The sequence below is a fragment of the Panicum hallii genome, chromosome 9 (genome assembly GCF_002211085.1).
Source record: "Panicum hallii strain FIL2 chromosome 9, PHallii_v3.1, whole genome shotgun sequence".
Classification (NCBI taxonomy): Eukaryota; Viridiplantae; Streptophyta; class Magnoliopsida; order Poales; family Poaceae; genus Panicum; species Panicum hallii.
In genome coordinates this window covers 62325670-62342271 of record NC_038050.1, presented here as the reverse complement: position 1 = coordinate 62342271, position 16602 = coordinate 62325670, and the positions used below count along the sequence as shown (strand labels likewise).

Below are 16602 nucleotides of genomic sequence, written 5' to 3'. Positions count from 1 at the left end.
AGAAGTCTGACGCTATATTTGTATGGTGTTGTGATATTTTTGTCTTCTTCTCTCTCATGAGAATATCAATAAATACTACTGATCATGTTCCATATTAGAGAAGAGGCATGAGTAGAAAAATAATGCTTCGTTTCCCTTATTTTTCTTTGAAGTATGGATTCTTCCATTACGGCAACCGAGATTTAATTATAAAATGTAAGCACCAACGACTGAGGAAGCATTGCAGCTCATTCTGCTCAAATAATAGAATATTGTTATTCCACACGTAAATTAAATTGGAGGAAGAAAAATACCTTTTAAGTTAATTTATTAATTTTATTCAAAACAAGCTCCACATCGTTTCAGGTATCTAAGTGCACATTGTGAGTGGAATGAAAATGAAGCATTCTAGAGTTATGACGGTTGAAAAACCGTTTCAAGCCTCGCTTCATTGCAGATGCTATTAGAGAATGTTTTGATTCTAAAGGCTAATAAGTTTAGTTCTATCACATCGTATGTTTTGATACCAATTAGAATGATTAAATATGAGATAATTATAAAAATAATTGCAGAAGTCTAGGGTTAATTTGCGAGACGAATCGATTAAGACTAATTAATCTATAATTAGCTCATGTTATGCAATTAGTTTTGCTATTAATCTACATTTAATACTTCTAATTAGCAACTGAACATTTGATGTGATAAAGCTAAAGTTTAACTCTGCCGAATCCAAACAGGACTTTACTCCAACTACTTATCAGTGAACTTATCATTATCATTTGTACTCATCATGTTCCGTTATAGCTATATGTACTAGATGTGATGTGAGTATACTATTAGTTGGATGTTGGTAGGTATTTTCATCCGATGACTTCGATGGCTTGAAATCAACAGCCCGACAGTCTAGAGATGACAACCGATCCAAATCTACTGGGTTTTAGCGTCCCAAACCTAAACCTATAAAAAAATATATAAACCCATAAAAAAATCCATACTCGTGACGGGTTTAGAATTTTGCCCAAACCCGAACCTATCGGGTTAACGGGTACCCACGGTTCACCTGTGGGTCTACACTTTGCCATACTAATTTTTACCATCATCAATAAATTTAATATCGTAAGCATCAAATTTATAGCGTATAGAAATACATGATGAGTAAGAAGTCCATTGTTTATTAAATTTATTAAAGAAAATTAAAATATAAATAACAAGTTCTATATTCATTCAAATGATTATAACACCATACAAAATCACAGATCCATCATATATATATATATATATATATATATATATATATATATATATATATATAAACACTACAACTGCAAAGCGACGATATCCCTAGCCGCTACTAAAATATTCAGGGTTCACCAAAATAAGAAGTGAAGGGAAGGGATGTTAAGTTTATTATAAATTTATAAAATAAAATGACGATTGCACTAGGTTGGATCGGATTTACAAACCTACGGGTTTACGGATTCGGATATTGTAGAAACAAACCTATGCCTATAGACCCAACAGGTGAATTTTATATCCATTAATAAATCGACGGGTCTAAAAAATAATCTAAATCCGTGCTCTAATGGACTCTAATGGAGTAAAAATGCATCGGGTTTAAAGACTTCGAGTACCCATTACCATCAGTACGACCGCTTGAGCAAACTGAGTTCACGCAGCAAGCAAAACACGTTCCGGGCCCAGAGGAGGGAGGCGGCCGCGTCCGAAACCAAAAAAACCCGCGACCCCAAACCAAAACCCCCTTCTCGAGCCGCCTCCGACCCCCCCGCACCCTACACCTCTCGCCACGCCCACTTCGTCGCCGCGGACGCCATGAGCGCGGGCTGGAGGACGCTGCTGCTGCGCATCGGCGACAGGTGCCCCGAATACGGGGGATCCGCAGACCACAAGGAGCACATCGTGAGCGCCCCTCCCATTCCCCACCCGCTGTTATCCCCCCTGCTCGCTGTTGGTCTCAAAACCCTAGATTATCGGAGCGCCGACTTGGTTGTGAATGTGATGGTTTAGCTTGAGGCGTGCTGTGTTTGGCTGTCAGTGCTGGTGGTCGGAGCGGGTTGGGGAGTTCAAAACCCTACTCTCCGGTTCCATTTACTCGCAGGAGCGCCTGGGACCTAGGATTTAGGGTCTATTGGACCTCTGCAGTTTGAGCTGGTTAAAAATATTAGTACGATTGTACTGAATGGTGATTAGTCCGAACAAAAATAAGCAGATTACTTTCCCTTTCCGGTAGAAATTAGACTGTGGAGATGCAATGCAATCACTTACCTGAATGTTTGTGCGCATGTACTTCGATACCTTACCTTGGGCTATGCTAATTCCCTTTTCTAAGTATCATAACCTCTGTGTTTTGGTTCTCCCTTGTTGGATATGGTGTAGTATGTAATATTGTAATTTGATCTCTTTAGATTCTATCATGTAGGCAGAGTAGCACATTTCAATGAGAACATTATGAGTGGAGAATACAATTTTATGCAAACTAGTATGTTTTGATCTTTCCCAGCTGAAAGTTTTGTACATAGCACAATGCATACATAAAAAATTGCTGCTGGAGCAGTCTATGTAAAGGATTGCAAATCTGTATTTTGATTGTTTGTTGAGGTCACAGGTTGTATACGTGGAACGACTTTACAGCTTCATGGTTTCCTTTGCTTCTGTTATATATATATTTTTGTTAGTGAATCTGTGGCAGTAGTTGATGACGATATGGTAAATTTAATGTTAAGTTATCTATCCATTGGTCCATCATGTTACTTTTAACTAGTGCAACACTTGGAGCTTCTGATATCATTTTTGTTTACAGATTTGTTTCTGAATTAAGTGATTTCACTATGAAAGAATTAGCAAGATGCAACTAGGGTGCAAAATAGATGGGTATAGCAAATTTCTGCATGGCACATAGTTAGAACTTTGTTCCATGTTTGTTTCGTTTCATATTCACCCCATCACATGGTTGTTGCAACTCACGTACCATGGTCATAAGAGAATGATGCTTTCATGTGTATTTTTTCTTAAACACTTCTTCTGATGGCTTCATAGGAAACTTGTTATGGCGTGCTAAGTCGAGAATATGAACATTCCAGAGACGCTATATTTGAGGTCAGTATGCAGCAGTCCTGCTTGTTCCCATATTGTTTGCATTTTTCTAATTTGGGAATTGCTGTAGTACTGTAATGTGTAATGCTATGAGTAAATCGAGTATCAAACTGTTGTGCTACCAGATGTAGTCCATTAGCTAAGTCGACTTAAGAATTCTTAGTGTAACTAATATCAAGGTTGTCAGGATCAAGCCTTTTTTGCCACATCTGTAAGCCATACCATCACTCTTTGCACCACTGTTCCACAGCAATGCAGCATGCTGCCTGCAGGTTGGTCTGTTGTGCCAACAAATTGCATATCATTTTGTTGTGAGAGGTTCCTAATCGTGGTGCAAAATCAAATTGAATTGCAAAATACAAATGTGAATGCAATGAATACATTTCTTAAACTTGATGTTTTGCAATTGCAAATGATATCAACATACTGTATCTGGCACAATGTGCAACTTATTTAATCATTTTGAATTTGAAAGTACTTCTTTTAAAATAATTCAATTTAACCAACAACATATACTTATTTTAGTTCAACTTGGGTGTAAAAAACTCAATTTAAATTTATGAAAGAAACACCTTAACTGTTCAATACAATAAGTAATATTAGACTAATAAAGCTTAAACTGACATAAATAATATGAGATCCATTCCGGTCTGGAATCGACCAATTTCATGTCAGCTTTGTGTGATTGTAAGACCAATCTGTATCTTGATCCTGATAACATCCCGAGTGAGTTCAGGTTATTCTTTTCCGCCAGTGAGTACATGAAGAAAAAAAAATGAAGTGCAGCATGTTATATCTTATATGCTGCAACTTATATACTTGCTTTCTTTTGCTTTGGCTGGGAGACATTTCATTATATAAAGCTCAAGTACCTGGAGGTGCTAACTGAAATATTCTTTTTGCCCAAGCAGTTCCTCCTTCAGTGTGCAGAACAACTGCCTCACAAGATACCTTTCTTTGGAGTTTTGGTACGCAAATATTTACTCTAAACCTTATAGCATATTGCTCTTTTTATCATTTTATGCTCTATTGCCTTTTTGCTAAAACTATGTATGGAGCATCATTCTATCATTCTCAGTATAATTTGATTTGCAATTGTGATCTTAATCCCGTTGCTGTGTCCTAAAATAAAGTATGACAACTTATACTAGTATTATAATTTTTTTTCCAGATGAATATTTTGTTCCTTTTGATTTTTAAGCATTGGGGAGTTGATGTCTTTATGGAGCTATGCTTACATTGTGTTTAGGTCACTAACCACAGTGACACCAGCATAAATCAGATCGAGATTCTAGGATGGTGGTTTGCGTGATTTTTGAGAGAGGACAGCAAAGCTCACCTATGCTCTGGTTCATAGTTTTGTGTGCTTCTGGTCTAGTAGGCCTTATTATGCTTGCATTCATACCTGCCTTATCCTCAGTATGATTGTTTGTTAATTATCTCCTAGCCTCTGTGGGGGCTTGCAATGCTGATGCCAAATGTATATTTCTTGGGTAAAGTAATGGCAAACATATTCTCTTCCCACCCTTTCTACATGTACTCTGGAACTAGAAAATGTTCCGGGTGGTGTGTGTATTTACATGCAAAGATATTAATCTCTGGATGATAATATTGATCTGTTTCGTCACACATCACAGCATTTACAGTTTATTCTACTCTATGTTGTGTGGCACAGGTATAGTGCTAATTTTGCTTGCATGTTTGAGGGACCAATTTTTGTTTACTTGGATCGAATATGGACATGAAAAAAAATGATTCCTTCATTTTTCGTCTAAGAGAAATTGATTCTTGCATTTAAGCTTTTCTGTTCCCTAACCAAGTTGGTCCATAGTTATGGTTATGTTTTCACAACACTATTGGGCATGGTACTATCAATATCCTACATCGGTACTTCGCAAAAAAAAAATCCTACATCAGTAACATCGGAGTCCATTTTTTGATGCATGATGATTTGTTGTAAGAACAGGATCTAACCACATGATTCATATTTAATCAAGGTAACTCTTTTCTGATTGTACCTTGTTTAATGTCAGATTGGTCTGATGAACTTAGAAAATGAAGATTTCGCCAAGGATATTGTAGATACCACACAGGACAAACTACAGGTATGCACCCTTATTTGTGCATTATGTAATAGAGAACAGTATTTTTGAGCCCCCCATCCCTTTCTCCTTCCTCCCTGTTCCACCAGATACGGTTTTAAACTGGATACTTGTCAGTTAATTGAAAAAGAAAACACTCTTTGGTTCTTCCCCCTTTTGAGATTACCATTGCTTTAAAAGTGACTGATGTCTAATTGCAGGATGCCTTGCACAACGAAAATCGTGATAGAATTAGGATATTGCTACGATTTCTCAGTGGCCTGGTAAGTAACGGTTTTGTTTGGTTTTATTTGATATTGTTGTCTTAAATCCTTAATACTGCTTTTCTGTATGTCCTTAGTTGCAATGCTTGTAATTTTACAGTCTGGCATGCTGTTTCGTTTTGAATTGACAATGAATCTGCATGAATAATTGAATCCATGTACCTCTGAATTTTGTTAGTTGTTGCTAGTTTTCTTGATACTCAACGAACTTGGGAACGGAATGAGCTGAAAAATCTGCTCAGCTGCACAGTGTGACTATGAACCATGCCCGTCCATCCCCCCCTGATTGTGGTCTACTGCTCCTCTCAGCCCAGCACCAGCCCTCCCCTTCTGAGAGGTTGACTCTCCCAACCAGAGTCCGAACAGCCCCACCTCTCTTGCCTTCCCCTTTCTGGGTGGTGTCGCCTCTGACTGCCTCGTAGCTGGCCCAAATTTGTCTTTGCCACTCCTAGGCATTCTCACGTAGCATATCTTATTGTCCTCAACCTTCCTGTGCGGCTAATGAACAAGCTAGTTGCTTTTCGGAAGAAGTTCAGAACAAATTATTGTTCTTTCAGACCTTGCAGTTGCTTAATGTTCAAATGTGCGATATCTTTCTGAACACCAAACAGGGTTCTTCTGAAGGCACATTGATATGTTTGTACATGCATATAAGCCCATGCCTTGTATGTCAATTTGAAACTTCAAATTCCAATAGAAGTATTTTTTTACTAAAACTCAGTACAATAAAGCCTTCATGTATCAAATAGTATTTCAGACGATACACCCTTGAGCTTCAGATCAGACCATCAGCTAGGCATCCAAAAGCTCGGTTGCCAAACAGGCCAGCTGCTCCTCAGGTCAGCTAGCTAGATGCTCACACCAGCAGATTTTGAATAATCTCCAGCTCCCACAAACAGAGCCGTTGCAGAAGTGGAAGACCTTTTGCTCCAGCTCCTGGAATATGTTTATTTTCATCATTTATTAGATATATGCTCACAGCTCTTTGTTAACACTGTATGCCTTATTATCATGCTATGCATGATTGGTTATTGTTTGATTATGGACCTGAAATATACATTTGATAAGCTGATTGTTTAGGATAATGCTGTCTTCACATTAGATTTTGAATGTCCAGTGTCCTATTGCTTCTCTTGTTCAATCAAATATGGAAAACAATGAATGCTTTGAGTCTTTGACACAATGGACGGATTTCTTTCTGATTTTTTTAATTGCATGGTAGAAATTGTTTCTTATATTGAGAACCATATGCATATATTCTGCATTATACACTTTATCAATTGACCTGTCTGTGATTAGACATTGTTTAATTTACTATCCTATATAATATTAGTTTGGTCAGCCGGTTATTTAGGAATTAGGGTAGTGCTATTTTTAAATAAGATTTTAATGATATTTATTCCTACTTTTGTTTTGAGTTTATATGAAAATTTGTGAAATATGCTGTGATACCACCTCTCTGCAAAAGAATGGAGTGCCTTCCTGACCCTTTTTGTTGCTTGTAGAAATATTTTCTTATACTGAACACCTTATTCATGTATTGTGGCCACAATATAGCATTTTTCTTGTTTGTTTACTAACTGTAGATCTTATATTTGCTATGTAGATGTGCAGCAAAGTTGTAGTTCCAAATTCAATCATTGAGACATTTGAGACTCTATTATCATCTGCTGCAACAATATTAGACGAGGAGACTGGAAATCCTTCGTGGCAACCACGTGCTGACTTTTATGTTTATTGTATTTTGGCTTCCCTTCCATGGGGTGGTCCAGAATTGTTTGAGGTAAGCTTGATTGACTGCTACCATTAACTTCACGTGTGATGCCTAATATGAGTAATTTAGCCACTGTCATCCTTAGCCCTGTGTTTGCCTCACAGACACAAAGGAGGAAAATATCGTATTTTTGTGTGGCACTATCCATAATCACCCCCCCCCCCCCCCACAAAAAAAAAGAGAATGTATGCACATGCGAAAGGTTTTGACAACATGGCGAAATTCATCTTGAAGATTGACTATGTCTAGCATTACATGTAATGTATGTCGTTAAGATATGTCCTCACCCCCACTCCACCCCCTGGATCTGGGAACTTTAGAGCTGTTTATCATGTGCTTTTGGAACTCTTGACTGTTTATGAAGCAGTCTCATTGTTTGTTATCTTTTTTTTAAGAATATAAACCCTATTATATTACCAAGTTGTGCGATTAGTCCACAAGTCGGTGCCGGAGCATGACTGGGCCACCTTGAATCGACTTGTCGATTAATCTCTATTAATCAAGACTTGCTGCGTCTAGCCCGCTCTAGTTGCTGCTGGCACACGGCCTGTACAGCAATCATTCTAGGGAAAGACAGATAGCCCTGTAGTCTGTAGAGTAGTATACTTAGAGGCTCGGTCATGGCGAGAAGAGAATTGAGGAACTTGTTGTAATTATTACAAGAAGATTTAGCAGCTTGAAAGTCATTGATAGCATGTGCTTATGAACTGTTCCATGCAGCAAGTTCCGGATGAGTTCGAGAGAGTTTTGGTTGGTATACAGTCTTACATAAGTATCAGAAGGCATTTTGATGATATTGCTTTCTCTGTCTTTGAGACAGATGAAGGCCACTCTCCTAACAAAAAGGTACTGCTGATCTTGAATGAATGAACTTGAAGCTTGTTCATTTTTTGATGCACTTAAACTTTTATGCAATATTTAGTCAGTACTGTCCTTGCAGGATTTCATGGAAGATCTATGGGAGCGCATTCAAATTCTTTCCCGCAGTGGATGGAAAGTTAAAAGTGGTATGCAAAAGATAACCTTTGCCCTGTTGTTTCAGTGGCATTTTATATTTCAGCTGAAGCTAATATTTAGTCACTATTTCATAATCCATTTCAGCTGTGAATAAGCCCCCTTATGCACACAATTATTGAATTTGAAATATTTATTCTTTTGTCAAATCAGGTTGCATTCTATCTAAAATCTTAAACATGTTTGCTCCCACTTTGCATTTGCTTTCCTGTTATGACTACTGAATGGAAATCTATTTACTTCCCTGGCAGTTCCGAAGCCCCACTTGCCGTTTGAAGCTCAGCTGGTGGCTGGAAAATCACATCGTCTTTCCCCGATTAGTTGCCCTCCGCCTAATCTCTCGGAGACTTCTTCTGAAATATTAAAAGGACAGGAAAAACATGAAGCTGATCTGAAGTATCCTCAAAGGCTTCGTAGACTCCATATCTTTCCGACAAATCAAGCTGAGGTAGTTTGCAAATTTGTTTGTTTGCATTGCAAATCTCAGTTATATATGCACTCCAAAAAGCATATGGTGATATTTTGCCATGAGTGCTGCTTCTATTGCTTGCCAGATGGCTGGCTATGGCTTCAAGTTAATCTCGTACTTTGGTACTAGTTGCCATCCATTCCATATTGAGTTATAAGTTGAATTTTTATTGTAATTCAAGTCCCATACATGCGGAAATAAGTTAAGAAAATATGATATTCCCTTTCTCTTCCTTTGGAACCTGAAACTATTGCCATCTTGGTCATGAGTTAATACATTAGCTCTTGGCCTGATGAAACTATTCTCTCCCGATACATAACATCTTAATATTGTATAAGGGATCAAAATCTACTTTTTCATCCCGGAGTTCAGTCAGATACTTTGGACATCATATGTTTGCAATTTCACATTTGTGCTTTTGTTTGTGTGCACTAGTATTGTTGCATGTACACTATGTGCTGGGTGTTTCACTGGGAACCAATCTATGCATATTGGCTCCAGCTGTACATCAATAAAAGCAGAAACTTTTTTCGGTATCCATCTTACTGTTCATTTGTTGTAGCTATATTCTACCAATAATGCAATATGATATTGTAACTATACAACTGCTTATGGAAACTGTTCGTTGTGTTTTGCATATCTAATCAGCTATTATTGGTTCACAGAATATGCAGCCTGTAGATCGTTTTGTTGTTGAAGAATGCATATTGGATGTGCTACTTTTCTTCAATGGCTGGTCAGTTCGTGCAACTTGTATTGTCCAAATCTGAACTTACTTTATTATATCAGTGTTAATACCTCCATACCTATTAAGCTATTAGTAAAAAACATGTGATTTCAGAGGATATATTGTATCTGCTCTTAAGCGTATCCCTGGAAGATATGCCTGATATCAAGTAGTTATTAGATTTTATTTGACAGGCTCTGTGTAAATATGCCTTATTGGTTTCAATACTGGGTATGTCGTTTCGTTCTTTAATTGAAGTGGTTACATTACCCCTTCCTTCTATCCGTCATTGGAGTTATTGTTTTTTTCTTGAATAACGCAGGAGAGTTGCGTGTCTTTGTATTAAGGTAGGAGGAAGACAGTCCAAACAAAGCCTCAAAGGCTAAAACAACAAATGCACTCTAGCTAACGCAACACAGACAAAGAACACCAAAGCAAAACACATTGAGTGTACCAAAACCACCAAAAGCAGCAGAGGCTACGCGCCAAAGCCAAAGAAGAGCCTTAGACCAAATGCCGGCAAGGCTCCTGGCTCTGGCAACAAACCATAGTTGAGCTTCATCTGAGATCTATTGTGGAACTACATTGACCCAAGGCATGGCACCATTAAACACACAATCGTTGTAATGTTTCCATAGCCACCATGCTCCCAGGATGATGAGTGAATTAAGACCTTTGTGCACCCCCCTGCCTGTGCACGGCGCCATCAGTCTGCGAAAACCTTGTTGTTAGGAGAAGGTGCAAAATGTTGCAGTCCAACCCGGCTGAAGAGGAGGTGGGCAGATCACGTGCAAAAACACAAGAGCGGTGTGCTGTACTGTTTCCCCACAAAGAGGGCACCTAGTGATGTGAGGAAGGCCTCCACAAGCCAAAGGGTTAGCAGTCCAACAGCGGTTCTGGACTGCCAGCCAAAGAAAGAATTTTCAGCGATTTGAGCCCAAGATTTCAAAAACACTCCTTCAAAGAAAATGCTACAATAGAAGAAGAGCCGATAACTCGAACTGGTAGTATACAGCCTGATGGAGAATGCCACCAAATGTGTTGATCAGCTGTATGCCCGTATCTGGAATTATAAGGAGTGTTCCGCAACAGAGGGAGAGCCTGGGATGTCCCACACCCAACTGCCTATGGTTCACAGTACGATTCGGGACATGCGATGAACCCAAAGCACATGAACAGGTAAAGCCTGAGAAGACAGAAAGGTAGAGAAGATTCGGGGGCCCGGGGGAGGGAGGGGGGGGGGGAGCTCCCTTGATTGCAGCCTGAACTGTTGCTGCCTGAGACAAGAGGGACAAAATGCGACAGCTGTCAATGGTGTTTGCTAAAGGAGAGGGAGGCTGGGAGTAATAATAATATTTTCATGTGATTACTGTATCATTTTGGCTATACTAATATTCATTGTTCAGAAGTTTAATCCATAGGACCTCAGGATGTGCTATTACATTTTCTTATATTTCCAGTGCGGTATACTATATATTTGTTTTCTGAGCGGTTTGATATAACTTGGCTTATGGTTGTAGCTAAAGAGAATAGTAGTATTCTTTAATGTGAAAGTAAGTTGATTAACCTGTATTTAGTATGAGGTTCCAGGAACATTCATTGAACTTTATGTTTATGCTCCTCTATTGAATTAAAGAGCTTCGGCTTGCTTACTGATGTTATGTTTTTCTTTGAAGGATAGTCGGAAAGAATGTGCATTTTATCTGGTCAGCCTGCCTGTCTCTTTTCGATATGAGTACCTGATGGCTGAAACCATATTCTCACAGGTATTACTTTCTCATTTTAATATTAACCTGTTGTGGGGGTTAAAATTAAATATCAGTTTCTTTGTACCTTATTTTGACGCAAACTGTATCGTTTAATTTTTGTCTGAATTATTTGTTTTTATTTGCATGCACGTAGAACAGTAAAGAATTAATCCTGAAGTGTTTGATCTGATTACCTATCTTTGTACCATACTTCCAATAAACATTTACTAGGATATTTGACAGGATTTGTCGCATTGACAACCTAGGTTGACATACATTCGCATGTACCATACCCCTGAAACAGCATCCATTTTAGACTGGAGCTACTTGTTAGTAGAGAATGAATATCTCACCTTCTTGCAATCAGTGCAAGATCATTTTGTTTAAACCATAAGGAATTGGTTCCCCGTGTTTGGATTGGAGCCTAGGACAACCACGCCAATTATTACTGTGAAGTATGTGCTCTGTACAGAGAAATCCTTAATAAAAGATATTACTATGAACTAATTTGTTCTTTGTACAGAGAAGACACCACTGCGAAAAAAAAGATATTACCAGTTTTGATTTTGAAACCTTAGTAGCCACAAAATGGATGGTTCAATAAGCACTTGTCAGATTATGTCTTAGGAGGTATATGTCCAATTTGAATTATGATATATGGTTTCCTATTGATAACCTCTTGCAGCTACTATTGTTGCCGAATCCACCTTTCAGGCCAATTTATTATACATTGGTTATCATTGATCTTTGCAAGGTAATCTTTCAATGCTTCATTTCTTTTCTACAAATGCAGTTTATGTGTTTGCTTGTTAGAGTCGGAATTAATTTGCAGCCAAGTTCGACTTTTTGAATCAAGGGTTGCAGTTTGACAGTGCAATTAATTATTTAATTTTACTGCCTCATTACATAAGGTTATAACATCTGCTTTGACTGAGAAACTAAGCATTTTTATGAATGATATCACACTACCTTTCTTTGTAAACACTTGATTGCCCTCTTCTAATATTATCGACATATAAGATTTCCATTTCATGATTGCTTACACTTACAAATCTTGAGAGGCATTTTATAATTCCGGTAAATAAAATTCACCTTTTATATGTCATGAAAAGGTTTGAATGTCAATGTGCTCTACATGTCTAAATCGTATGGGCCAAATATGAATGTGAATATGGCACTAGGTGGTACTCTGAAGGGTAAAATTTATCTACAAGTAAATCTTATTAGATGCCTCTATGCTTTTAGTAAACTATTGGTTAAGTCCCTAAATGTGAAATTAACTTGGCACCTGCCTTTTATCCACCAATGCTTTACTTATCCTAGAGGCAGTTTCCCATCTTTAAAGGATCGTTTTGAAACGAGGCTCATGATCTGAAGGTTTCTTTCAGGCTTTGCCAGGTGCATTCCCTTCAGTTGTGGTCGGCGCTGTGCATGCTCTTTTTGACAGAATTAGTAACATGGACATGGAGTGTCGCACCAGGCTTATCCTATGGTTTGCACACCACTTGTAAGTTGATTGCCAGCTTGATTTGTTTTATTGTTTAGGATATCTGCTTTGCTTTGTGTATTATTATTTTTGCTATTTGGTCTAATATATTGCAATATATTCTTCATGTAGTCTTTTGTTTAGTACATCTTTCTTAAACATGTTCAAAGCCTGAATCTGCCATAATCACCTCTACAGCTTCATGTAATCATTGCATTGCTGATACAATTCTGTGAGAAATACAGAGGATCAGTGTTTTCTATCAAACAATTGGTTATGTTGTAATATAATTTTAATGATACTTCTCTACTACAGGTCAAACTTTCAATTCATTTGGCCTTGGCAGGAGTGGTCTTATGTCAAGGACCTCCCAAAGTGGGCTCCACAACGCGTTTTTGTCCAAGAAGTGTTGGAAAGGGAAGTCCGCTTGTCCTACTTTGAAAAAATCAAACAGGTTAGTCTTGGTCATTCTTTCTTAAGTAAGGATTTTCTTTTAACACTTGTTTACATTGCATACTTCTTGTTTCTCGAACGCGCATGAGTACAAACATTTCATACTTCCACTTTTTATGCTGATTTTTAATTGGCCATCTTGCATCACTTCCTTTACAGAGTATCGAGGATGCTGCTGAGTTAGAAGAGCTGTTACCCCCAAAAGCTGGCCCTAATTTCAAATTCCGTAGTGATGAAAGCACTGAAAACACGGATGGCCATAAGTTATCAAAGGAACTTGTTGGCATGGTTAGAGGAAAGAAGAACAGTCGTGATATTATTTTATGGGTGGAGGAACATGTCATTCCGACAAATGGTGCTGAATTTGCCCTCGATGTTGTTAGCCAGACACTTCTTGACATCGGTTCAAAAAGTTTCACCCATCTAATCACTGTTTTGGAGAGATATGGTCAAATAATCTCTAAGCTATGTCCAAATGAGGAAATGCAGTTACTGTTGATGGATGAAGTCAGTGCTTATTGGAAGAACAGTACCCAGATGACTGCTATAGCTATTGACAGAATGATGGGTTATCGTCTGATATCAAATTTGGCTATTGTTAAATGGGTTTTTTCTCCTGCCAATGTTGAGCAATTCCATGTTTCTGATCGCCCATGGGAGGTGAAACCTCTGTCCTTGCATCTGTGTGTCCAAAAAGTAGTATATATATCAACCACATGAAAACAATGTTTATAGAAGTCAACAATTTTTTTCCTCGAATGCAGTAGTCAACAAATTGTGACCTTGTGTATACTCAATGGAAGTTCTGTTTTCTGTGGATGCATATTTTATCATAATATGCATTTTCAGTGCATTCTTTTTTGTCAAATGTACCCCAGAATAAGTTATAACTTGCTCCTCATGTTTTATTTCAATATATTTTATATATCTCATCAAGGTTTCCTTCAACAGATTCTCAGAAATGCTGTTAGTAAAACATACAATCGGATCAGTGACCTCCGGAAGGAAATTCAGTCACTCAAGAAAGGTCTTCAAGTTGCTAAAGAGGTCAGTGCAAAAGCCATAAAGGAGCTGGAGGAGGCTAAATCAGTACTTGAGATTGTAGAGGGGCAACCTGCACCAGCTGAAAGACCTGGTAGGCTAAGGCGGCTCCAAGCATATGCTGACAAGGCAAAGAAAGAGGAAGTAACTACGGAAGAATCTTTAGAAGCAAAGGGAGCTCTCCTTGCTCGGGCTCTTGAAGAAAGCAAGGTGCTTATTTGCTTTTATTTTTATCGTTTCATTTCTCTCTCTATGCGTCCACCCATATGCAATTTTCTATTGGTATTGCATAATCTTTCAATATTTTGCAGTATTTGCGGTCACGGAGTTGACTATTTCACTAACTTAATGTTGTCTGATCATTTGGTTTGACAGGAATTGCTTAAGTTACTATTTAAGAGGTTTGTTGATGTGCTTACTGAACGTTTGCCAGCTGTCTCTGCTGATGGAGAGATCCCTAATCTTCGCGCTGGATATCAAAATGTAAATTTTGCGGCCCGAGATCTTGAAACAGCAACAATGGAGATAGACAACGAAAATGGAGCAGATAAAAATAGGTCAGTCTCAAATTAAGCTTGCACCACTGTTATCAGCATAACTGCTTGTCTGCTTTTACTGGCTTGGTACTGTCATCTCGCCTATGTTGCTTCGCTATCTTGCTCATAGACACAATTTTCAGTTAACATTCTCTCAGTTAATGGGGCAAAATTTGGATTTTGAGTAGAGTTATCTCTAAATCAGTCAAAACCAGCAGGTTCCAAGATAAAGTATTCCTGTCGATCAGTATAATTTGTCTGTCATTTTGATTGCATGGAATGGTTTGCCATGGACTTGTGCTAATAACCCAGTAATATAGATTGCATTAATGCCACTTATAAGAATATCATGGCCCAAAGCACGCAGTGACATTGTACAGACTGGGCGTTCTAGGAGCTAATGTTTGCCATTATATTGTTCTGGACTACTAACTTGTTTTCCATCTCCACAGTGAACCAAATGGGCAAAACACTAAAAATGACTACAATGTTGGAGAGCTCGAGCAATGGTGTCTTTGTACACTGGGTTATCTCAAGTCATTTTCCCGCCAATATGCAACTGAGGTTAGTATTGCTATGCCTTTGCTGAAGTTGTCCTTTTGTATGGATATCAAGTTGTACCAAATTGTTGTAAAAAATGTTGGACCAACTATTGTCCAATTTCTTACCTCAGATGGTGAGGATGGGGTGTGGTAGAGCCAAATATAAAAATTGCACATTACAGAAGGATTACTTAAGCAAATTATTCGATTGGTTTGACAAACATTCGATGGTAGCACTGATCATTTGATATCCTGCGCAGATTTGGTCTCACATAGCAATGTTGGATGAGGAGGTCTTCGTTGGGGACATTCACCCTCTAATCAGGAAAGCTGCTTTCTCTGGTTTGTGCAGATTTACCGATGAAGGTTCTCAGCTTTGATTTTTGACCCCTCCTTTTGAAAATGGAGTGTAGTTAACCTGTATGACACAGCAGACAAGTTTTAGCCTTGTTTCACCAATCCGCCCACCCTCAAAAGCACTTGAGTTAGTGGTTTTGGTTCATCATGTATTTTTTCCTTCCATTTTTTGAGTTTGCCTATCATTATCGAGGAAAATTATGGGAAAAATTAGAGTGCTTATTAGGTAATTAAATTATTGCTAGGTTTACAAAAGTCGCGTCTGAATATGCAGGTGGTTTGATGTTAGTGTCACGTGAGTGGTTGATACATTAATGACTGGCAGTAGTCATTAGTGTGCCTGGTGAACTACCAGCCATCTGTATGGATTCTTTCTTGATAGCTATGCGTGGAATGGTCATCATCCAAGATGAAATACGAGCGTAACAGTTGTACCTCAGGTTCTATTTATGATCCACGGAGTTTAGTTTGTGCTGACAAGCATGGTTTTGAATCTGCTGGTGCGGGAATGGTTCTTCCTGATTAGTGGTTGGTTTATGCCTTCTCTGGGGACCTGGACACCATCGGACGGTCTAGCAGTAACTGGAGCCGTTTCCTGGTGTCAATCGTTTTCTTTTAACAATCGACCAGCATTAACAGCATTTTGCTTAGCGTGGAGACGAGGATCAACAGGCAGCACCCGCCATCGGTTCCATCCGACGCCACTCTCAAAACTTGGACCCGTCTCGCACCAACTTCGGGCGTCACGTTCCACCACGTGACCGTGCAGCTGCAGCCTGCAGTGACACTTGGATTGGAGATCAGCCTGACGGTGATGCCATCGCCAAAAACTTTCTTTATTTTTTGGAACCTGAGGCCAGGCACGCTGTCCTCGATCTTCACGTCGTGCCCAGCCCTGCACGCGTTTTCTTATCGGAAACCCGTTCTTGTTGCATCTGGGTTCGCTTCGGTCGGGAGCGCCCGAGCGGTGACTAGGCTCTGCTGGACCGTTCAGATGTCC

At 38.8% G+C, this 16602-nt stretch overlaps 1 protein-coding gene across 1 annotated transcript; it reads left to right on the top strand.

Moving 5' to 3' along the window:
- Positions 1-1695: 1695 nt before the first annotated feature.
- Positions 1696-16048, top strand: LOC112875097 (nuclear cap-binding protein subunit 1). Its single transcript, XM_025938802.1, is given in 20 exon segments — positions 1696-1896; positions 3034-3093; positions 4002-4058; positions 5124-5195; positions 5393-5455; positions 7062-7238; positions 7950-8075; positions 8170-8236; positions 8495-8691; positions 9378-9448; positions 11121-11205; positions 11873-11941; positions 12576-12694; positions 12989-13127; positions 13286-13786; positions 14078-14377; positions 14543-14724; positions 15156-15267; positions 15506-15580; positions 15582-16048. Coding segments are annotated over 20 exon segments (2610 nt in total). The 5' UTR covers positions 1696-1809; the 3' UTR covers positions 15633-16048.
- Positions 16049-16602: the final 554 nt, after the last annotated feature.